This window comes from Fusarium oxysporum, chromosome X (genome assembly GCF_013085055.1).
Source record: "Fusarium oxysporum Fo47 chromosome X, complete sequence".
In the NCBI taxonomy this organism is placed as follows: domain Eukaryota; kingdom Fungi; phylum Ascomycota; class Sordariomycetes; order Hypocreales; family Nectriaceae; genus Fusarium; species Fusarium oxysporum.
The window spans coordinates 1,736,276-1,758,246 of NC_072849.1; the positions used below are offsets into that span (position 1 = coordinate 1,736,276).

At 48.5% G+C, this 21,971-nt stretch overlaps 8 protein-coding genes and 1 non-coding gene across 9 annotated transcripts; 6 read left to right on the forward strand and 3 right to left on the reverse strand.

Moving 5' to 3' along the window:
• Positions 1–1,270: 1,270 nt before the first annotated feature.
• On the forward strand, positions 1,271–2,856 carry FOBCDRAFT_264918 (glycoside hydrolase superfamily). Its single transcript, XM_031191605.3, has 4 exons — positions 1,271–1,442; positions 1,493–1,591; positions 1,643–1,692; positions 1,742–2,856. Exons 1-4 carry the CDS (start codon positions 1,327–1,329, stop codon positions 2,722–2,724), a joined length of 1,248 nt encoding a protein of 415 aa, XP_031032836.2. The 5' UTR covers positions 1,271–1,326; the 3' UTR covers positions 2,725–2,856.
• A 344-nt stretch (positions 2,857–3,200) lies between these two features.
• On the reverse strand, positions 3,201–4,868 carry FOBCDRAFT_323764 (transmembrane amino acid transporter protein-domain-containing protein). The gene is made up of 4 exons (XM_031191606.3): positions 4,577–4,868; positions 4,464–4,514; positions 3,425–4,406; positions 3,201–3,369 (listed from the first exon to the last, which is right to left on the reverse strand). The coding sequence occupies exons 1-4, from the start codon at positions 4,860–4,862 to the stop codon at positions 3,276–3,278; spliced, it is 1,413 nt and encodes a 470-aa protein (XP_031032837.2). The 5' UTR covers positions 4,863–4,868; the 3' UTR covers positions 3,201–3,275.
• Positions 4,869–6,356: 1,488 nt separating this feature from the next.
• FOBCDRAFT_285573 (uncharacterized protein) lies at positions 6,357–7,814 on the forward strand (the record flags this gene model as incomplete). Its single annotated transcript, XM_031191607.2, has 4 exons — positions 6,357–6,684; positions 6,743–7,158; positions 7,209–7,378; positions 7,439–7,814. The coding sequence occupies 4 exons, from the start codon at positions 6,357–6,359 to the stop codon at positions 7,812–7,814; spliced, it is 1,290 nt and encodes a 429-aa protein (XP_031032838.2).
• Positions 7,815–7,891: 77 nt separating this feature from the next.
• Positions 7,892–10,811, reverse strand: FOBCDRAFT_244473 (uncharacterized protein; the record flags this gene model as incomplete). The annotated part of the gene is made up of 8 exons (XM_059610606.1): positions 7,892–8,585; positions 8,882–8,919; positions 9,451–9,498; positions 9,540–9,924; positions 9,972–10,013; positions 10,061–10,434; positions 10,484–10,588; positions 10,641–10,811. 8 exons carry the CDS (start codon positions 10,809–10,811, stop codon positions 7,892–7,894), a joined length of 1,857 nt encoding a protein of 618 aa, XP_059467965.1.
• A 3,190-nt stretch (positions 10,812–14,001) lies between these two features.
• FOBCDRAFT_169600 (uncharacterized protein) lies at positions 14,002–15,071 on the forward strand (the record flags this gene model as incomplete). The annotated part of the gene is made up of 1 exon (XM_031191610.3): positions 14,002–15,071. One exon carries the CDS (start codon positions 14,002–14,004, stop codon positions 15,055–15,057), a length of 1,056 nt encoding a protein of 351 aa, XP_031032841.2. The 3' UTR covers positions 15,058–15,071.
• A 522-nt stretch (positions 15,072–15,593) lies between these two features.
• FOBCDRAFT_232733 (uncharacterized protein) lies at positions 15,594–16,803 on the reverse strand. Its single transcript, XM_031191611.3, has one exon. It carries the CDS (start codon positions 16,445–16,447, stop codon positions 15,761–15,763), a length of 687 nt encoding a protein of 228 aa, XP_031032842.2. The 5' UTR covers positions 16,448–16,803; the 3' UTR covers positions 15,594–15,760.
• A 421-nt stretch (positions 16,804–17,224) lies between these two features.
• Positions 17,225–17,316, forward strand: FOBCDRAFT_t209. The gene has a single exon. It is a non-coding gene; the product is annotated as a tRNA-Phe (tRNA).
• A 1,430-nt stretch (positions 17,317–18,746) lies between these two features.
• FOBCDRAFT_323769 (uncharacterized protein) lies at positions 18,747–19,857 on the forward strand. The gene is made up of 4 exons (XM_031191613.3): positions 18,747–19,008; positions 19,060–19,195; positions 19,249–19,379; positions 19,428–19,857. The coding sequence occupies exons 1-4, from the start codon at positions 18,898–18,900 to the stop codon at positions 19,599–19,601; spliced, it is 552 nt and encodes a 183-aa protein (XP_031032844.2). The 5' UTR covers positions 18,747–18,897; the 3' UTR covers positions 19,602–19,857.
• Positions 19,858–20,207: 350 nt separating this feature from the next.
• Positions 20,208–21,830, forward strand: FOBCDRAFT_264925 (uncharacterized protein; the record flags this gene model as incomplete). Its single annotated transcript, XM_059611344.1, has 3 exons — positions 20,208–20,455; positions 20,486–21,095; positions 21,147–21,830. The coding sequence occupies 3 exons, from the start codon at positions 20,208–20,210 to the stop codon at positions 21,828–21,830; spliced, it is 1,542 nt and encodes a 513-aa protein (XP_059466027.1).
• Between the last annotated feature and the right edge of the window lie 141 nt (positions 21,831–21,971).

The window sequence follows — 21,971 nt, forward strand, 5'->3', positions numbered from 1 at the left end:
CCTCGTGGCCCGGATTTCGTATCAACATCGAGTAATGGCCTGGCCCGAATCCTTTGCTGACTGGCGATCGTTGCAACATGATTTGCTGGTGATAATATCCTTTATCAGTTAGACCCGAGTCGGCAGTGAGACATGCGCCACATGCTCAAATGTCTTGTGTGAATGTCAATGTCCCATTGGTTAGCCACCTTCCTAATGCAGGCGCCACGGTAACTTGAGATCAGACATTGATGTAGTATTGGGATTTTCGGAGTGATGAAGTGATCACAGGAGCAATTTTAGGCGCTTGGAAATCTCCGAGAGGAATTACCAAGATGATAGCTTCTCGCAAATGCCGGAGGTGATGCATGTCGCTTGGCATTTGAATGCCTCCAACACACTACGTTACATCTATAACACGATATTCTGTCCGTTGCGCACCTTGCTTGGGAGTATAAAACCCAAAGCAGATTTTCTCTCCAAGGGCTATCGCTTGCTTCAACAGGATGTCACTGGTCGTGCCAGCTCACTAGCCCGGTGCCCTCATCACGCTCTTGCGAATACTACCTTAGTTTGTAACTACGATAAAAGACAGCTGGAAGAGGATATTCCGTTTTGGGTTACATCGTCAGTATCAGGCATAAATCAAGTGACGTGCGACCAGGTACCTTATCTCGATGTTTCTTCTGCTGTCGCCAACCTTATCGGAGAAAGCCTGTTTATCAACCCTACTGTCAAATCATTGCGACAGTAAATCGCAAGCGACAATATCACCCGACTTTAACTCATGAGTAGTTCAAAACCCAATATTCGGGTTCACTATTTCCGGGAACTGCTCTCGCCTGTGTTTATGAGAGTGTTATTTTGAGTTGATAGACCTGACAGCTGATGCTTACATCGCGCGCCTTACTTGTGAACTGCTCTCGCCATGTGTTCTTGACAGTTGCTATGATCGTCGTTGCTGAAACAGATCTGCAACGTTGCAATCGGCCATGTATGACCGCAGTCTCTCCATTAACCACGGCTATAATCGCCTTTCCGCAATGTAATTCAAGTCACTGCAGCCTTGAAAAAAGTCATTTGAGTATTCTGCACATGTTCTTTCTTCCAACGCTGCAACTCAACATGTCTTTCAAGACCCTGCTGAGACGAGTCGATGACTTTGGAAAATGACGGGTTTCCTCTTATCTGCGGATTATGTATTTGACAAAATGTTTTTAAGAATGATTTCGGACGTATATAATACTCCTGAAGACCGATATTCGGCCAAAGGATCAATAACAATTACAACATCGAATCACAATCGCACCACATAAACATTTCCCCTTACGCAACGCAACATTCACAATGGTCGCACTCGACGATATGACTTCTGACATTCCCGCCCTTGTCGTTCCAGCCAACAATGATGACATCTCTGAGGAGGCGACGGGTAGTGTCAACGCCGTTTACTTTGTCAACTGGTTCGTCTTCCTTCTCACGTGCTCTTGGTTCATTCACTCATCACACGCAGGGGTATCTATGGGCGTAACTATCAACCCCAGAACCTTCCCGCATCGCAACTGACTCATGTGCTTTATGCTTTCATGAATGTGAGAGCTGATGGGACTGTGTAAGTATTCCTACTGAGGAGACGCCTTGACTCAATGCTCACGACATACAGCTACACTGGAGATTCCTATGCCGATCTTGAGAAGCACTACACTGGTGACTGTAAGGTTATTTGCTTCCTAATACTCAGAAAGTATGCTGACTCCACTAGCCTGGGAAGAGCCCGGTAACAACGCATACGGATGCGTCAAGCAGCTCTTCCTCCTCAAGAAGGCCAACCGAAAGCTCAAAGTCATGCTCTCCATCGGCGGCTGGACCTGGTCAACCAACTTCCCAGCTGCCTCTGCCTCAGCTGCTACCCGATCCACCTTCGCCAAGAGCTCCGTTACTCTCATGAAGGACTGGGGCTTCGACGGTATCGACATCGATTGGGAATATCCTGCCAACGCTACCGATGCCAGTAACATGATCCTTCTACTCCAGGCCGTGCGCAACGAGCTCGACTCTTATTCTAAGCAATATGCCAATGGATATCACTTCCAGCTTTCCATTGCTGCCCCTGCTGGCCCTGATAACTACAATAAGCTCAAGATGAAGGACCTCGGATCGGTTCTCGACCATGTCAATTTGATGGCTTATGACTACGCCGGGTCTTGGAGCGCCTTCTCGGGGCATCAAGCTAACAAATACGCCAACACCAAGATCCCCAACGCGACGCCGTTCAACACTGACCAGGCCGTCAAGGCTTACGTCAACGGTGGCGTTCCGTCCGCCAAGATGGTTCTCGGTATGCCCATCTACGGCCGCGCATTTCAGAACACTGCCGGTCTCGGGCAGCCATACTCTGGTGTCGGATCTGGAAGCTGGGAGAACGGTATCTGGGACTACAAGGCCTTGCCCAAGGCTGGAGCTAGTCTTGTCTATGACCGCGATGCTCAGGCCTCTTACAGCTATGACTCCAACACTAAGGAGCTTATCTCCTTCGATACCCCTGGTATGGTCGGGAACAAGGTCCTTTACATCAAGAACCGTAAGCTTGGTGGCAGCATGTTCTGGGAGGCGTCTGCTGACAAGACTGGTGCTAACTCTTTGATCGGCACCAGCTCTAAGAAGCTTGGAACTCTTGATAGCACTAACAATTGCTTGACCTACCCTAACTCTCAGTATGCCAACATTGCCAAGGGGCTTTCTTGAAGAGACAGTGGCAACACAGTTGTGTTCGTGAGAACAAAGGTACAGCTTAGCTTTTGGGGATACGCACTCGTGGCATAGACTCAAATTATTATACCTTCGCTTTAGATATTAATAGACATTCGTTTGGCATTACTTCTGGACGATATGTAGCGGCATAGTGCCGCAACTTCACTGTATACCTTCGAACGAATTAGATCACAGCTACGTATATGCTTACACCAACATTACCTATGCTGAACTTCTCTGGGGACTTGTGTCGTTGCGCATCGAGCGCTTGCGGCAGTGCGCTATCCATCAATGATATTGGAGAGGCTCGCGGCCCGCGCATCGGGTAACGCACTTCATAAGCGGGTATCCTATCCCTTTTTGAAGAGCGGGTAGTGTCACAAATACAAGCATCATATAAATACCGAATCCCTTATCTTACGCTACTTCATATTGGAACGCCACTTCAAGAATGTTTGTTCTATTCACAACTAGGCTAGGTCTCCCCTCCCTTCCCCTCCCGAATCGGCCGCTATGGGTCGACCCACGAAACGCTATTCTACAGCTCAAGAGATGGTTCCAGAGTTATCAGCACAGTTGAACACCTTTGCAATCAGACCGGATCGGTAGGCATCCTGGATGGATACAGCCACACTGTAACTTCAAGGGGGTTAGCTATCGCACATATCACAGGGGCGGTCATTTATTGACTTACGTTCCGGCAATGACCATGAAGGATCCAACGAGTACGATGAGGGCATGTGACCAATACTTCGCCTTGTTAGATGAATTACCCGTTCTATAATGCTTAAAATCCTGCATCCAAAGGAGGGCTGGGAAGATCAAGCTGAAGGGAGCGAAACAGACGGCTCCGGCAAGACCCAGGAGGTAGTTGAGAATAGGGACAGCCTCGGCAACGATAAAAGCAAGGATTCCGAGAGTAAGATTGCTACCAATCCAGGTAGTCCAATGAACCATCGTGTTCTCCTGAAGATGGTGCGAGTCGCGGAGGGTTCGGACGAAAATGTACTTCGCGGCCACGTGCTGGTAAATACCGACACCGATAATGAGACCTGGAAGCGCAATTCCATACGAGATCTTCTTGAACAGAGGGCCTGCACTTCCGAAAGCAGGGGTCGCCAGCCATACGCCGCACCATCTATAGATGACGAGGGAGAAGGAAAGGTACATAGCAAGCACGAGGACACCAGTAACTAGCACGGCCTTTCTGAAGTGCTCGGGGCGTTTCATTTCTGACAGCACAGGCAGATACATAGATGAACCACTGTTGCTGATAAAGATGTTGGCAGAGGCAGTGATGCCCGCTACAAACGTAGGGTGAGCGATGGCAGTCCAACCCAGTTCGTAGTCACCAGTCTGAGGAGCCATTGCAGGCCGGTCTTGCTGGGTTACAGCAACAACGAAGATGAAGACAGCCACGAAGAACGTGAAGAATCCGATCCATGTAAGCCAGCCGAGGCGGCTGAAGGTTCGTACCGAGGAGAACAATGTGATTGAGATCGCACCGATAAGGGTGAAGATAACGGTGCATGCGCCGTGGTTGGAGATGGCGTTGAAAGCTGTCGAGATGGAAACGATGCCGGCAGCGGAGATGAGAACCTGGGCGACCAGAATTTGAAGGCCAACAAGTTCTTTGCCAACACGTCCCCAGAGACGACCGCACATATCAGCGAGTGCTATTCACTCTGTTAGAGCTAATGATGTAAGCTTAAAGATCGAGGTTGAAAACGTACTGTGGCACTCAGGATGACGGTTTCGGAATTCGCCCAGAATGACTGCCGTGTCTGCATAACAGTTGTTAGTCAATCTAAGCCTCTTTATCTTACCAATTGAACACTTGACTTACAGGTATTCAGAGTATGCCAGCCAACGAGCGACAGACCGCCTCCAACAGCCCCAAGCGTCGCAAACGCACCAGGCACGCTCAGAATGCTCATGGCGAACTGGATCTTGAGAAAGATGATGGTGGCTCGCTGCCAGCTGACAGTTCTGAACTGCACGCCATCATCTGTCTGCTGGAAGACTTCATGAGACTCAAGCGTCTCGCCTTTGATGGAGACAACCTCCTCGTCGGCCGGTCTGTATGGTGTGACTTTGTCATCAACCACTTGCTGCACTTCTTGGGCAGCCATGCTTGCCTCTGAGGTGTGTTTCTGTGGAGATACGCGTGAAAGGGAAGTCAATGAAGATGAAGGTGAAAGAGGAAGTGACTCAGTCTGTCCTCACAATCTCAATGGGCGATCTTGTCCTTATTTCTACTGGATCCGAAATCAGTTGCTACCCCAGGTTATCTACCCCGACTTTATCTTTACGGTCTAGACTAAGCCTGCATATCGTGAGCTAGACGGTATCAGATTTGGTCTCGTGGGGTCTTTTATCAAGTGCAAACCTTGTCGACCACTGATATTTGCCCGCTTATCAGAACCAACTTTGGCGATATCCCCGTGTAGAGTTGCCCAATTGCAGTGAATACCTTGTCAGCGACAATCGGCTACGGGGCAGCAGAGATTAGTGATAGAGGGTTCCGCACGTGGAAAGGTAAATTCCGCACTCAGATTGGGACACGATTTGAGGCGTCGTGATCTAACCAACCTACCGGGACGCATTTTCGCGAAGTCAGTGCTATTGGTGTCGCTTCCATTATGGTTGCAGACTCGCATTGGTGTCTTATCACTAGTTATCGGGTATGGAGAGAAAAAACACTAATCGATACAGGAATGTCGGCTACCGGGTGGTACATATTCTTGCTATAGTACCTCTATTGAACTGGGTGGTCTCGGGCTCATACAACTGCCGGCTCGTATTATTTTCCAGCCTCTTGGGTTCTGCGTTACAGGTGATGCTTTTCTCCATCTTCCAGTGTTCATTCATGAATTCAGTACATTTTCGATTAGCTTCTAGGTAGTTGTATCATCAAGGACAACTGAAAAAACGGGAAGCAAAGGCGTGTCGTTCTGTTATGACTCGGTTACAAGTCCCATGATGCCAAAGCCACCAAGTAAGGTGAGCCTTCTTCCAGCTAGACGGGTTCACCACTTATCATCAGCCTCACAGACCTGTTTCAAGTACCGTTTTTCTTAAAGCCAATCAATGCATAGCGTCTCGGACACCGGCATTTATACATATGCGGTATGTGGTGACTAGTAATTATAGACGTTTCCAATACTTGGTCGCGGGCCGCTCAGCGGAAAACGCACGCTCCAGGTGCCCATACCCGCTATCATTCAGTGGGCACAGCCGCTGGCAGAACCAAAATCTGAGGGAGATATCCGCTACCATTTAGCTCTATCTCGCCAACTCCACCCTCGTATCTGACTCAATTGATTGTAATCGTTACTAATGACCTCGTGTCTATGGCGGGTATAGTTGAATGAAGATGTGGACATTGACTCAAATGGCTTCTGTCATGAGATCAGACGATATCCTCCTCATGATATCTCGGCAATCCGGATATAGACAACTGAATCAGGATATCTCTCGATGCCGCAGTTCGTTGCTTAAGAAGACGGATGATAGCTTCAATCGAATCCATGACCATAGCAGCAATTCCATCAACACTAGATTCCAGCATATATCTGCCTTGAATCATATTACATTATATATTGTCCCATTACACTTCATTAGCCATGTACGCAGACATCAGCAAGCCACCAGCCCCTCTCCCATCTATCAATCTCAAGGTCCTGAGGCCTGGTCTATCTTTGCTGTACCCACTCTCCAGACGAGGCCACGGCCCCGGTCTCATCATTCTCTCCGCCACTACTGAGGACCCTGTGACTTTCTACGAGGGTGTCCCTTCCTCGTTGGTGAAGTGGGCTGAAGAAGGTTATGCCGTTGTTCAGATTGAAGCCGCTGCATTTGAAGGAAATGACAGCGGAGTTGTTCTCAAAGAAGCCATCGATGCTTTGAAGCAATGTGAGAAGTGTGACCTGAACGATAAAGTTGGCCTGGTTTGTAAGTTGTCATTGATGCGTTTCCCTCTACTTATCCATGCATTCTGACATGTTTCCAGCATATGAGCCAAATTTATGGAACATCGCTGCTCCTGGAATAGACCAAACCCCAGAGATTGTTGCCAGTGTTCTTTACGCCGACGAAGAGTCTGCAAAGACTCTGACCTCCAGCGAAAAGCCTATGTTGAAACATATTGCTGGTAAAGATTTCAAGCCCTCGAGTCAATCACACTACCCCTACAAGGAGTCTTCAAGCTATGCTTTCGCGACTCCAGGGCACCCTCACTTTCACTATACAACTGAGTCGGTATCTCACACCCGTAATCTCCAGTTCCTGAAGCCCAAACTCAATGGACCCTTCTTTGACCTCGAGGCTATTTGGGATGAACATACCTGGTACGAGTTTAGTGATCGATCGGTGCAGCATACGATGAGCACAATGGTACAGGAACCTTATGTGAATCATGTTCCAACTGTTGGTCTCCTTCTGAACATACAAACGTCCAATTGACTAACGATATCCAGTTGACTGGCGGTATCGGCCGAAGTAGTCTCACAAAGTTCTACCGAGATAACTTCATCTTCAACAATTCCCTCGATACTACGCTTGATCTTATTAGTCGCACGATAGGCATTGACCGTGTGATTGACGAGTTCATCTACAAATTCACCCACGATCGTGAGATTGACTGGCTGTAAGATCCTGTATCCTTAGAACTTATCATGGCTTCTCATGCTAACTACCGTCCCCATAGCTTACCTGGTATTCCACCTACTTTCCAAAGAGCAGAGATTCCATTCACAGCCGTTGTCAACATCCGGGGCGATCGCCTGTATCATGAACACATCCCTTGGGATCAAGGCACTGCTCTCCGACAGCTTGGACTTATGCCCGAGTATCTGCCATTCCCTTATGCGGTCCCCGGTCAGACAGGAGGTCCTGGTGCAAAATATGAGTACCGAGTTCCTGTGATCGGAATTGAGACTGCGGATAAGATGCGGGATAGGAACTCGGTTCCATCAAATGGCATGTTCAGCTACAAGGTTCGGCAGGTTCAAGATGGCCCAGAAAGCTTGAGGAAGGAAGATGATGTCAAGCAGGAGGAAGATATTGTAGGTGTAGCTGCTTGAGCCCTGTTCAAATTGAAAGATAAATCATATATCAAATTGAATGTCTTACATGCAAATCGTCTTGATTGAAATTCCTGTTATATCGTCTTCTTTGCATCATAGTATTCCGGATACGTCTGCTTGTAGCCTAGCACAAATCTTCCCCAGTAGGCGGCAGTTGTAAGCAAGATCCGACTGACCACCCGACCCAAGAATTCCCACGGAATCGGAATTACCAATGGAGTATCGGCGCTATGAAGAAAGACGAGGAGCTGAAAAATACTAGGTGCACTACCCGACACTTTACAATCATCCAAGTACCCGAAGAAGTTTCTAAAGAACTGCTGTTCGTTCTCATATGATTCTGGAGTCAGATGAATATCCACCACGAGATCTCTGTCTTTGGCTGCATTTTCAAAGCGGTGAAAGTATCCAGCCTTCACTGACGCTGTAGCTTGACCATCTGGGTCGTCAGACAGGACGGCAAAGGGCTTTGAGTCAAGGCCGCGGTAGAAGTTCCCTATGCCGGACTGGACGCGGAAGAATTCATCTTGGTAGATATGATAATGAAATGGCGGGGCGATGATTGAAACACCATTTTCTTTATCTGTTGGTGGGATCCGATGGGTCATGATGTATTTTGAGCCTGGTCCCGAGAAGGTGACGGAAGACTTGCCGCCTTCGTATAGAATTGGGTTGTTCTGGGCATTTTGAGTGCGCGCTGGCCCTGACGATCTCAAGAATGAAAGCATGTTGCTGGCTACTGTAATATTCTGGAGAGATATGCCGAGTCTACTGAATATTTAAAGATGAAATTAGATTATAATCGCTCTTGGGCACCAAAGAGGAGGGTCAGTCAATGCCGAGTGGGGAAGCCATCGCCAAGACATCCCATAGCCGACCCTAACAACCGCCGTGTAACAGAGCGAATTAGTAGATCATTACCTTAGCATTACAATATACTAAGTTTGCTCTGCGAGTGTCCATACGTCATCGCGGAATTGCGATTTACGGCCAGCTGTCGATCCAATCTGCAAGGGAGCTGCGAACCCTTCAACAGCTGAGTTGAATGATCATCGCCGACTTACTCAACACTCACTGACAGCGTCACTAACGGTATCGGAAGCTCGTCACAGTTTGTCCCATAATAGCCTATACACGAATCTTCGAAGAAGGAATTATGGAAAGCATGCAATTGCTTCTTCTCGAGTAGCGAGCGGCATTTCATGACATTGACAAGCCGTGCCCACTTTATCATCATACAGCCAATTAGGAATGAGAGCATTATCAAATGTCTTATCTTATCGATACGCTGGGTCATGTTGGATAACCTGGACCATGTTTGAGAAGGCCAACATCGTTTCATTTCATACTTATATATAAGTGCATAGTATACAAGTCTGCGATTTCATCGCTTTTCATAATTTCCCCGAGGAAGTGCAGTCAATACTCTTCCTTTCGTCCTGGAATTCTTTCACGAGCTCAAGAAACAGATAAAAATAGGAATAAGAGAAGAACAACAACGATGGTTGTATTACAGGAGATAGTTTATGGAATTCATGAGTTCTCAAACCAATATTTCAAGAAGGATTTATGAGACTGGCCACAGAATTCAACATCTGGCCCAGCGTATGACCAGCTCATGGACCCTCCACACGCAAGGCTGAGTAAATTTCTCTGTACTGTTGTCCCATTTAGAGTCTAGCTAGAATACAAATAATATTAAAAGTCTATTCATGGATGTACCAAATCTTCACGGGACCCATGTGACTCCCTCGATGTTTCTGGTCTCTCCAAAGACTGCATCTCCAAGTCCACCTTGACATAAATCTTCTGGCTGGATGTGCCCTCAACATCATCAAGCTGCTCCCAATTATCGCCAACCTCGCCCCTGTGAGTTCGGCGTGCTGCCGACACTGATTGCGAGGTGATGACAGCTCTACTGGTTCCAGAAAATGGCGTAATGTGAGTTGGGGAGCTGCCCGTCGATGAGTCGAAATGAAAACGAGAGCTGACGAGTTTTCGTAGTGACGGTAAGGACCCAGCGATAATTCCAATTCCCGACTCTAGAGTGGACCAGAGGACGATGTTTCCGACATTGACTATTCCTGTTAGTATGGTAACCAGAAGGCTGTTCTCCTGGGATACTGACATAAGTAATTATCAGGATGTGAGAACGCTTTCAAATAAGGTAGTCGAATAATAGTACAGAGCGAGGCCCTATTGCAAGGTTAGACATGAAAACTGAGGGCGACATTATAGCTTACAGTGCAGCCAGACCAAGGATAATGCTGACAGAGACCTTGGTGGCTTTCCTCATATGGGACTTGTAGAGCATAAAGATAGGCAAAATAGCACAAATCCAATCCGAAATAACTGCACTGATGGACACGACATAGCCTAGACTCATTAAGAATGGCAATGAACATTTTCCTCGGTTGTCCCAGTTGGCAGAGAGCGGCATGCATGCGAAAAAAGTGCCGATGCTGTTATAGAGCATAGTGACAACAGTGAAGATGAGAGTTGCCCAGACAATGATTCGATGAGTTTTAGTGACGGCGATGCGTAGGAGAGTAACGCAGATGGACGACTTGAGAGGCGTCAATGAGAAACTATAAATTACTTGGCCAATCCACATCCACTGTGTCCTGATTAGCAGGGGCGTTGAGCTGATACTCGAGATGAAGTACCTTTCGACCATCGACTTGCAGGTATGCGTTCAGGTCTTTATCTTTTGTTCCCACGCCTGCGTAAATGGCACGCATACCAGCAGCAGTGAATGCAACGTGTAGTATCTGACTGGGTTAGTACTGTGTTTTGTTTTGTCTCACTGTGACACAGACTCACCCATCCGATAAGCATGAGACCATCATCGATACCAAAGAGACGATACTTCAATCGAACAAAACATCGCAGAATAACAATTATCGCTGTAGGGATCAAGAAAAAGATGGAGACAGCAAGCAGAACACGCGCCAGGCCCTTGGGGTCCACTGACGTCGCGCTCTCATCAAGCATGATGGCGATGCGATGTCGAAACCCACACTCACAAGCGCAGAAACAAATACGAAATCCAGGCAGCGCAGGGCTGGCATTTTGAGCAACTGGCCCTCTCTCTCTCCTTTTTAGTAACGGCTCCAAATCCGTCGGATATTACAGAGTTTGTCCCATTCCCCGCGTTTTGACTCTCCACCCATCCCATCTTTTTAGTAGCACGGTCTAGTGAACCTTATCGAAGCTCGCGAACCAAGGATATCTCGCGGATAACGCCTAGTCCGGCCAGGGTGCTGACTCGTGAGCTCGATCGATGGATCTGCGCCCAGCGCTTCGAGTGACTGCTTTCAGTTGAAGCGTCGACATGGCTTGCTGGGGTCACGCCAGCTAATGTTTTTGCTAAAGGCTTTTTTGCGTGGCATGCACAGCTGAATCAGTGCGCAGCCAGTCTTATCTCTTATCTGAATCCCCGCGTAAATCTAAGAAACCACTAACTTAAGCGAACTTTTGCTTCTTTGCTGACGCTAAGTTGCAGAGTTGGTGGCTTGAAGCCCTGCTGCAGACAATGACTCGACCCAGGATACTGGACGCAGGTAATCGCATGATTGTAACGCAAAGCCACAAATATACAGGATATTCTGTGGACATTGTCAGAGCGTATAGTCATCCGTTGCTGATCTTGTCCGCCAAGCTCGTTCAAAAGTTCATGATGCTATTTTCCACCATAGATAACGGTTAACGTTAGGTACGCGTACTCCATAATCTTCCAGGGAAAATGGTAACCTGAAGGGTCAGAGCTTGATCACAGATTCAGGGGCAACGACAGGGGTTATATGCACGGCAGATTAGTGCGATTGCAAGAGGTCCTCGCTTCAGAAATCAGGCCCTATGGCACTATTCCCGAAAGCCCGATAGCTTCATTTGCTGGAGAAGCCTTCATACCTGTTATGGTACTTGTTAGCGGTGGATCATTAACGATGTTGGACGAAAAGCCTCCGAAAACCGATCGAGACTTAGTACGGCCAGGCCAATGGTTTTTAGACCCGGAGTAAGAACTAGGAAGCTATTCCCATGCATCCGGTACGCTACTGATATGACACGAGTTTTGTGGCTCTGTTTGGAAGAGACAAGACTTGGCCGTGCTTGGATCGACTGGACCCCTGATTTCATCGCTAGTAATGATTTCCGGAGACCCTTTGAACACTATGACGACGCTATTATGTGGCTTTGTCTCTAACCAGCCTGCTGCATCCCTGTAACGGCTCGTGGCCCTCATGCTTATAATCTGGAACGAACTACTCACTCTCTTTAGCCCGACGAACAGCAGCTAGTTTGACATTAATGATGATCTAGAAGATACACAGACACAGACATCTCGTCTTTGTCGTTTTTGGACTATTACTCCATAGTACTGAGTAAGTTACAGTAGCATATCCCTCGGCATTGTTGCAACCCGAGCGGGTCATTACTAACACCTTCTTTAATTAGAAAAGAAATCACTTGGCGTTTTTATCGATTTGTGAGACAATGAAATATGCAGTGATCACCAATAATTGTGCGTGGAAGTGCTTCTGTTTCTATGAACAGATCAAAGCCCGCGGAGTTAAGGCCATGCCTCGGGTAAAATATGAAGTCTTTAAATAGGACCGAGGTGAGTAGGGGGATTTACAGTACCCCTCCACGGAAGCAATTAGAATGCCTGCATGTAATGAAGATGAAAGTCTAATAAGCGAAGGCTGAACATGTCAATCGGCCAAAATCGCCGTTACTTTCCTCCCGACTGTGATCCTTGGCGTCGGTCCGACATTTGCTCAGAACATGGATACAGTGATTTTGCAGTCGTACGAGATATAAATGGCTATCGTCCATATTATTTGCGGTTTCGATTATAATGCTCGTGGCCCGTTTCTTTCTCATCCCTGTGAAACATTGTCAGCTGAATCCAGGATCCGATCATCGAGCGCCTAGTGAAGATAGAAATGGTCAAATTGACAATTCTTCCTCTATGCTATACGTGATATCCTTCGCGTGACATTATTTTACCGGAGTAAAAATAAGTTTTTTCCATCTGTAAACAAATATTTATATACCCTTCTCCTTCAGTTCCGATGTTTCGTGTGGGTATGTCCCCTTGGACCCAGCAACCCAGACACGCTACAACGACACCTGCGCTGGCAGCCAATGCACTACACATCCAAACAAGCTGGTACCAACTTACAACCTGCCACTCCGAATGTGACGAAGTGTAATAAATTGCCTCGGCCGATTGCCGACTTATATTTCTTTAATTAAATGCATGCATTACTCCGCAAATTGGAAATTGACATCTCGATCTAAACTCATACAGGGTAAGTGGTAGCTCAACGCAACTTGCACGGATTGACGAATCAAGATGGCTGATGGAAATAATCGGAAAGGGCGCCGAGAATCGAGTGGAAGCATTGCAGTCAACGCCACAGCGCACTTTCACGTAAGCTTACGCATAAGATTGCCGATTCGTCCCCCTGTGATGACAGGCGAAGATCTGACAAAAAAATTGGCATCTGCGTTGGTACGCCTTGCAACAGAAGCCTCTGGTCCTGGATGATGCTTGTCGAACCTGTCGCCGACGGAAAGGCAAAGAAATCGCGGGTTGATCATGTTTCGCTGCTCTACATCACATGCTAGTCTCCATGAAAGACGCCAAGCCCAATCGATCTTGTGTAGCCCTACCAGTGTTACGGAGATACTAAACGGAATCCCGCTTTTGCCCCGGGGAGACGTCTTGACGGTCGATGAGATTTTAGTTCGCTTGCTTGCTGGTGAGACAACAGGAATTCTGACCTAACCTCAACCTGTTGTACCAGAGTCCCCCTTTTCTTCAGCGACAAATGTTATCAGCACAATGGTATCCACGAGGCCTTTTTCTCTAGCCAGAGAATGCAACAGACCTCCCGTGGTTATGGGACCGTTTCTTCGTAGACCCTGAGCTAGTGTCACCGTCCCGTGCCCCTGCTTCATCGATGGACCCGGGAGACGAAGAAGCGATACTCTGTAGATCACCAACTAGCCAAGATGAGTGGGCGTCTACGACGTTGCACTCCCGCTTTGTTCGGAATGAACTAACAATCTCATCGCCCCATGCCGTCATCGACTCCTCCACTTCTTAAACTCAACCTTGAACCATTCTCGACACGTTGGACTTCATTGGTGCATCTATAGATAGAACTACAAAATGACCGAGTCACCACAAGAAACCGTTACAAAACACCTTTCGCATCCAAGCAAACCGCTGCGGCCGATACTTACCTCTCTAAATGGCGATAACAGCTGGTTGATGTCCTTCCCTAGGCCTGAGGCGGATAGGGCTGCTACGGGGAAGGTCTTCTACCATCTTGCTTTTGAACCATGGCTGAATGGAGCTGCGCATGTTGGACATCCATGGATCGTACACCTTGCTCGTGTGGAAAAGGAGGGCATTTCGACCTTTGAAGACCTGGAGAATCTGATTCGCGAGATCGAGCAAGCTGCCTCTGCGCATTTGCCACAAAAGGCTCAAGACCAAGTCGTCCAGCAACAGTCGACAAGACAACTCGATGCTATCCTTCTTGGTTTCTTTTACTCCGACCATCTCCATCCAGAAACTCTGAAAGCGTTTCCTCCCGAGATTCCCGTTATAGTAACCGCACCTGGAGCTGCCATCATCGAGCCATGGAATCATTTCAAGACCATCAAAACCATCAACAACTTCGATTCCTCGTCGACAACTTGGAACTCACCAGACCTGCATCCAGGCGATCCTGTTCCCAGCTGGTTCACACCGATGATGATACTCGGCAAAAGCGAATTAAACTTTGTCTTTGCCATAATCTGGTCTCATACCATCAACGGCGAAGAAATCCACGAAGCAATTCTAGACTCTCCTCACGGCGTGCAACTCGACGCAAAACCCCTCGAGGCATTCCTTGCATCAGAGCCCAAGATAAAGAAACTAGCTATGCTTCACGGTCTTAAAGAAAGTCATACTGGCGGTATCCAAACATGTTATGGCGCAAAAGGTGGTCTTGGACTGCATCGAAAGGTTGGAGGCGTAGAACATTGGGTTTCGACGCACTCTTCTGAGCTGAAATATACTGGGATATTCATGAGACTTGTTTGGACTACTGATACGCCGAGGACAATTGAATGGGCGTTGGAGGAGGAGAAGAAGGAGCATCCTGATGAAGAGTTGTCTGGGCCACCGAATTTCATTAATGTGCCGAATGGTGCATCGACGGTTTTGACGTGTTAATGAAGCTGCACGTTTTGTTATTCGCCAGACGAGAACCAGCTTGTTTGGGCTAGGTGATACAAATCGGTTTGTTAATGAGGATATGACTACTTGAATACGATATCATTCATTGCGGAGACAGATGCCTGGGCCTGGAAACTGGTGTCCCTACCGTTGAGATTGAATGCATCGAAAAGATGAGGCTTGTGAACATTATTGCAATGGCTTCTCAGAGACAGCGGCCCAGGATTGTTCGTGGTTGTTGAGCAGGGTGGATCGCGCTGGGAAACAGCGGACATCCCCTAAATTATAGCGGCCCGTTTCACTTTCTTTCCAACAGCACAGTCAATCCCAGGCGTATTCTGACCAGCAGCACATTATCAAGGCCTGACATAAACAACAAAGTGGTCGGGGATCTGAAAGAAGAATACTGTCGTAAGGATATTGCTGTTTGGGTGAAGAGATTTAAGCGGTACTGTTCAGGCACGGATAGTCATGACTGGATGCACTGGAGTAGACAATCGGTATCCTGTAGAGGAGAACTCTATCCTCAAAGGTTTTAATAGCTCAAATTTTTATGATCAATTCATGCGTGAGCTCAATTCTACTATGTGTGTATCGACATAGTCCTCTATGATCTGGGGCATTGTGCTACATCTGATCTGGCGCGTCGCTCAACGAATGCATCAACCCTCAATGCCACCATTTATGAACCCTTCCAACATTATAGCAGGTGTCGTAGAAGTGCAATCAAGTTGCCGATGGGGTTATTGAGTCTGCGCGAAGCGTTGTCGGGGACAGATGATGCAGATGCGCTGGGTGTTGACGCGGCGGTGCTGCCGCTCGTTGTCGCTTCGGTAGCGGAAGCCTTGTCGGGCTTGGTAGCGGATACTGTCTCTTCGGCCTCAGTCGTAGGCGCAGAAGTCGTCTCAGCGTTGGTGGTAGAGACTTCAGTCGCAGTCGTCACAACAGCGGTTTTGGTCGAACCCGTCAATTCAGCAGTTGAACCCGACGATCTCTTATCACCCTCATTGCCAGGCAACAAGTTCACACCAAGGTTGAAAACACTGTAGGCATCTTCTCCACCACAGGCATCATTGGAGTATCCAGGGCAAGGCGTGTCGCACTTGTCGTCGTCTACCAAGGCAGACTTGGCCGGGTAGATATCGGCGCAAATGCACTCCACATCCTTGAGTATGGCTACAGTCTTCTTCTGTTTCTGGCAGTAGTCGGCACATGAGCCGACGGAGTTGAAGGTGTTGGATCGTCCATCGACTTGGCTGGGGAGGGAATCGAAACAGCCCTGTGGGGTGATTTCGCCGAGAACAGGGCTTTCGGCGGGCCTTTGGAGCGCGTCCCTGGCGGTGACCAGCGAAAGAAGAGAGAGCAACGCGACTTTGGTGAATGCCATGGTCGAAATGGAATTGTCTTGTGTCTCTGGGAATGAAGAGTGAAGGGCCGACAAGGCGTTGTTTATATCCGTGAATTCTCCTCGGTTGGTCGGGGGGGAGTTAAATTAGATGCTTGGAGTGCCAATCATGGCGACCCGCTGTCGTCCATGAAACGCGAAGGATCGTGCTTGTCTTGCTCAGCCTTGTGCAACAGTGTCATAGGCATCACCGTGGTGTCATTGCAGCAGCTGATTCAGTGGAAGGAAGCCTTGGCCATATAAAAGAAACAGCGCACCAGACGCGTTGCTTCTGTTGGCTTGAAACAGTGAATGTTAACACGGCGAAGGAAGATTAAGGGAGATTTCTCGAATCCTTCAATTGAGCTATGACCTCTGCCAAGCAGCAATTTTCCGAACCACCGTTTTTTAGTGTCTGAAAAGTGAGAAGAGCGGGATCCCGATTCACTGGTGACATGCCAAATGATTACGCTGGGGGGCGACAAATTGGACATGAGGCTCTGTCGCTCTCTACGAGGAAACGCAATTGCCAAACAAACTTATGGTGCCGTTTGAGCCCTGACAACGTCATCGCTTATCGGACCAGCTGACAGCTAATAATTGGGATGTAATAGCAGCCTGCAAAGCGAGGCCATGAGCGCAATGTGATATGTGGCTGCTTCTCATTTGAGTCTTCAAAGAACAATTTCTCATCCCGTTTAACAGGGAGATAAAGGAGTGGCTTTGATACGTGAAACATAAGCTGAAACAGAGACACATCTCCTCATCGCTAGTCGATTGGCGGGTTTAGCTCAGTTGGGAGAGCGTCAGACTGAAGTCAAACTTCGGGAATCGTAATCTGAAGGTCATGTGTTCGATCCACATAAACCGCAGTCTTTTCTATTTTTGCATCCTTCCTCTTTTTAGGTACACATAAATATCTTTTTCATCAAGACCTTAAGAATTTTAAGAAGAAACCATCGTTTTTGGTGCGGTAGTTGCCCTTCTTTGCCTGTGTATTATGCATGCATAACCAACTCCTGCCCATCATTGAGATAGCACCTAAGCCTCATGTAGCTTGCATGCAATGATGAAGTATTATGCCGGGATATCCGTGTTGAGTAACTTTAAACTTAAGCATCTTGCAGCTCAATACGAGCTATAAAGCGGTCATTGAAGACCTCGTATTACATTACAGACGCATCGACACGAGTGCAACCAATACGTGTGTTTCAGCTGAAGCCTAGCTAGCACCAACGCCCCGATATAAAGTTCTTCGGGGCCTTTCCTCTAAAAGACCCAGCATAGGAACATAAATACAGTGACGTATCCCGTGGTTGTTACTGTTACGTGTAGGTAAGCTGTGACGGAAGGACACCTCACATCAATGACCACGGTCGTGTGAATGGACTTGCCAGGTTGAGGACATGCATGGAACAAGCCAAACCGCCGGAGAACGCGCCAATCGATGTAGCCGAAGCCAAACCGAAGCTCGACAAGCCACCCGCAGCTCGCCCTGCCGATCGATGCTTACCCCTCTGACGATGAAGTCATGATGAATGGACCTGTCTGACATTGGATCCCAAAGCGTCAATTGAGTTCAGCTCAGATGCACAAAGAATTCCCAATGGACGTCCCGAAGAAACAAAGTGAGACGATCGCCACCAACGCTCTCTCCGAGATTAGTATCTCTGCGCATGCCTTGTAACAAGTGCAGTGAAGGAGCTCTTGGTAGCACTGCGTCAGCTTCATCGACAGCTGAGAGCTCTTTGAACTATAGGGCTGACAAGCTGACAAGGTACCAAGGCAATGTCGCTTGGGCTTGAACTATAACGCCAAGGCGTCGGAAAATACGATGCACCCATTGAGGTGCAATTGACCAATGGAAATACCACAGAATGAGTGCTGCACATTGTGCTGTAGACATTGACCTGCTTGACCTCACCTTGAGCTCAACAAATTTCAAGCCCCCTGTAGCTACTGATGCCATAAAAATGAACAAGAAAACATGCTGTTGACCTAGCGGATCACGGTCGCTCGTCAACTTGCTTTGAGGCTGTATCCGTTCTTCGGGTGTCCCTTTGGGTGGTCAGCCTTCTCGTCCTCCCGATTGGCCTGGATATCTCCAGACTTTGCACCCTCGATCTGAGCCGCTGCAACCATTGAACCTTGAGCTTGAGCTAGAGTTTTGGACGAATAGAAACGTGAGTTGCACGTGCGTGCCGGAGTCTTTCCAGCCTCCCAAACGGCGGAGCTCGCGTGGTGGCTCATTCCAGCTCCATTGCCCTTCTGTTCTTGGTGTTTTATTGGACTTTCTCAAGAAGTAGTCACCTATATAAGCTGATATCCCCCATGTTCTTTGGCGAATATCCACGAAAGACTGATCACTTATCGCTGATAATCACTCTTTAGACAACCTGGGACTTCGTATCACTCACAGCCTACGTCAATACAAACTTACAACCAGTTTCAAAATGAAGTCCTTCTTCCTTTTCACCACTGCCCTTCTCTCCTCGTCTGTTTTGGCGCAGTCATCTTCCCAGGCTGGAGGACAAGGCGGCGGCAGTGTCCTTCCCACGTGCGCAGTAAGCCAATCATACCACTACTCTCAAGGCTGAACTGACATCTTCAAACAGCAACCTTGTGCCCTGAGGGCCATCCAAGATAGCAAATGCGGCTCTGAGGATCCTGGTTGCGTCTGCAAAGCTCCGGGGTTCGCCGAATCCTACGTCAGCTGCGTCAACACCAACTGCAGCCCTAGTGATGCCGCTGGTGAGTTTCGATACTCTCGTTGACATAACGTGAGCATACGCTGATCTCAATAGCTGCGATTGCTGCTAGCATTCGACTCTGCCAGGCTGCTGGCGTCACTATCACCGCCGTTCCGAGCGCCACGGCTGAGTCTCAGGCTCCTGGATCAACATCTGTTGCACCCGTTGTTCCCGTCCCGCCTGTCGTAAGTCCAGATACTGAGAAGACTTGATGGAGAAGCTGACCTGTGTAGGTTCCTACTGCCCCTCCTGTCGCCACTCCAACTGCACCTGCGCCTATTCCTTCTACACCGGCGTCTATTCCTTCTACACCTGTTCCCACTGCTGGTGCCAACTCTCTCAACACCGGAGTCGCGGCTATTGGAATGGTATGGGCTTCCATGATGTTCTTGTTTGCTCTTATGTAGGAAGATCAATTTTCACCAAGCAACGATGCTTTGCCTTAAAATGGTCCAAAATATTGTGAAACGCACATCGGATTGGATACGCGAAAGTTGAAAGGATCTATACGTACATACGCACAATAGTATTGATATTTGTTCTGAAACATGGTTTTCTTCTTGCGATTTGGATATACTCAAATTCCACGCGCCCGGATGCACGATAATGGGGCTTGTCCTTGAAGTAGCATGAGACTTGAGACCTTGCACCCAGCAAACTACCACCTCCGCAAGTTCAAAGTCTTCAAACATCTTTAGAACCTAAACAGATCATCCCGTTTGTTTATTTATGTTTATTTTATAGTTTCTGTTTGCCCTTCCTCAAGGACATCGTGGTATCCATGACAACCACTTGCTGGCACTGTAGGAGATTGGGCATTTTCATAAACACGACGCAAGCACAGACTTCTTGATGATTTCAATGACTCACAGCCTATGAAATGTAGGCTGTGATGTTACACAGCATGAAGAGTGAGGCTGCAGTCACGTGCTTGCGTTGCACAAGCGCGCTACAGCTCATATGAGAGTTCTGCTCTTCTCTCTTCCTTTCACCTTACTCTTCACTTCATCCCCATGACTGACATCCTGTTCACTGCTACGCACCCTGCCTCACTTCTCAACCTCGTCGCAGTCATGGCCCACGCTGAAGAGGCAGCAGCCTCGCCAGCCCAGCCATCTCCCACTCCAGCCGCAACCCCGGCCGCTGACCTCGAGGAGATTGTGATGCCGCCGAATTTCACTCACAACCCCAAAGAAATCCAATCTGTTCGACGCTACGTTCGACGCATTGAAGCCGTCATCGGCCAGAAGCCATGGGAGTGGTTGGCCGAGTTCCCACCAAAGCAATAGAGTCGCAATTTGTTGGGAGACTTGGCCAACCTACTCGAAGAAGCCATCAAAGTTTGCGACGCGTCTGTCATCAAGGATCATCTACATGAGAGAGCCAATCCACCACGCGGTGGTCAGCATAAGGTACTTCGTGCGGGAGATATCAAGGCTGCCAGGGAGTTCTTTGGTGCAACCAAGGGCGCAAACCTCACTCGAAGTGCTTCAAAGCCTACTGCTCAGCGTGAGGATGACCGTGAGATTGGAGCGACGGATGACGATGACGATACTATGGCCGACGAGCATTCCCGTCGAGGAGGTCTCACAAGCATCTTGGCTTCCATCAATTCACGAAAGCTCTCAGATGCCGCCCTTGAGCATGGAGCCACCGCAGATAGTATCGTCGCCGCCAATCACAACGAAAACACCATCGCGCTGGCCGAGTCCACTTCACCCGAAGAGGCTCCTGCAACACCCTCACCATTACCTTATCCGCCCACCAATAAGCGAGACCGTTCTAACTCATCGATGTCCGCCAACCCGTCCAACAAACGTGTCTGCAACGAGGCGGCATCATCTCTGCAGCCTCTTCAACCGACCGCTCTTCCACCTCCCATGATGACTGATCAGCACAATGTAAGTTCTCAGCCCGTACCTGCAATGAGGGCTTTGCTAATAGGATGACAGTCTGACGACCATTCTGCGCTGATCCAGGCGACTGACGCTTTTCATCATCACCTGGAGATGCATGTGCAAGACTTGCGCAAGCAACATGAGCAACGCCTCGGCATTGTGGAACTTCAACAGCACCACATAAACCAAGAGCTGGAGATCCACCAACCCAGCCTCGAGGCTTATCGAATCGCACAAGAATATTCCTTCCAAGCCGAGGCGAAAGTCGAAAACCTTCGAGCGGACAACGAGAAGCTCAATACCCTCCTCAAAAGTCTCGCCGACTCGAAAGATCTCTGGATGGCATTCTCCGCTGAGAAGTTCGAGGCCATGGAGCAAGACTTGGTGGCTCAGTTGGCCGCCAAAGTCAGCGCTCTCGAGGAAGCTGAGGCGGAACTTGGTGCGGCTCAGTTGACATGCCATCAGACAGAAGAGGCTGCGCGCCCTGCTATGGAGTTTATGAACAAAGAGACGCCCCAGCTCGAGGAGAAAAAGACAACTGCTGAGAAACTCAGCGTGTATGTCACGTACACCGAGTTTCTTCAACTTTTGGTCAGAACTAGTCCTTCGGCCATTGCAACTCTTGACAAGTTACTCCAGGAGAAGGGTTCGTCGCTCCAAGAACTTCGTGCGGTGATTGAACAGCATGGACAGCTCGCCCAGGTGGATGGCCAGCAGGCAGATGTACCCATGGCCTGAGTTTTGAGTTACCAGGCGCCATTTCTCACCAGTGATGAGCGAAACTCGATATCGTGTCAAGGGGTAAGGAATGGGATACCGCTGGGATTATAGTCTTCACAAGACTCATGTTGTATCGTTTGTTGGCAAGGATATGTTCAG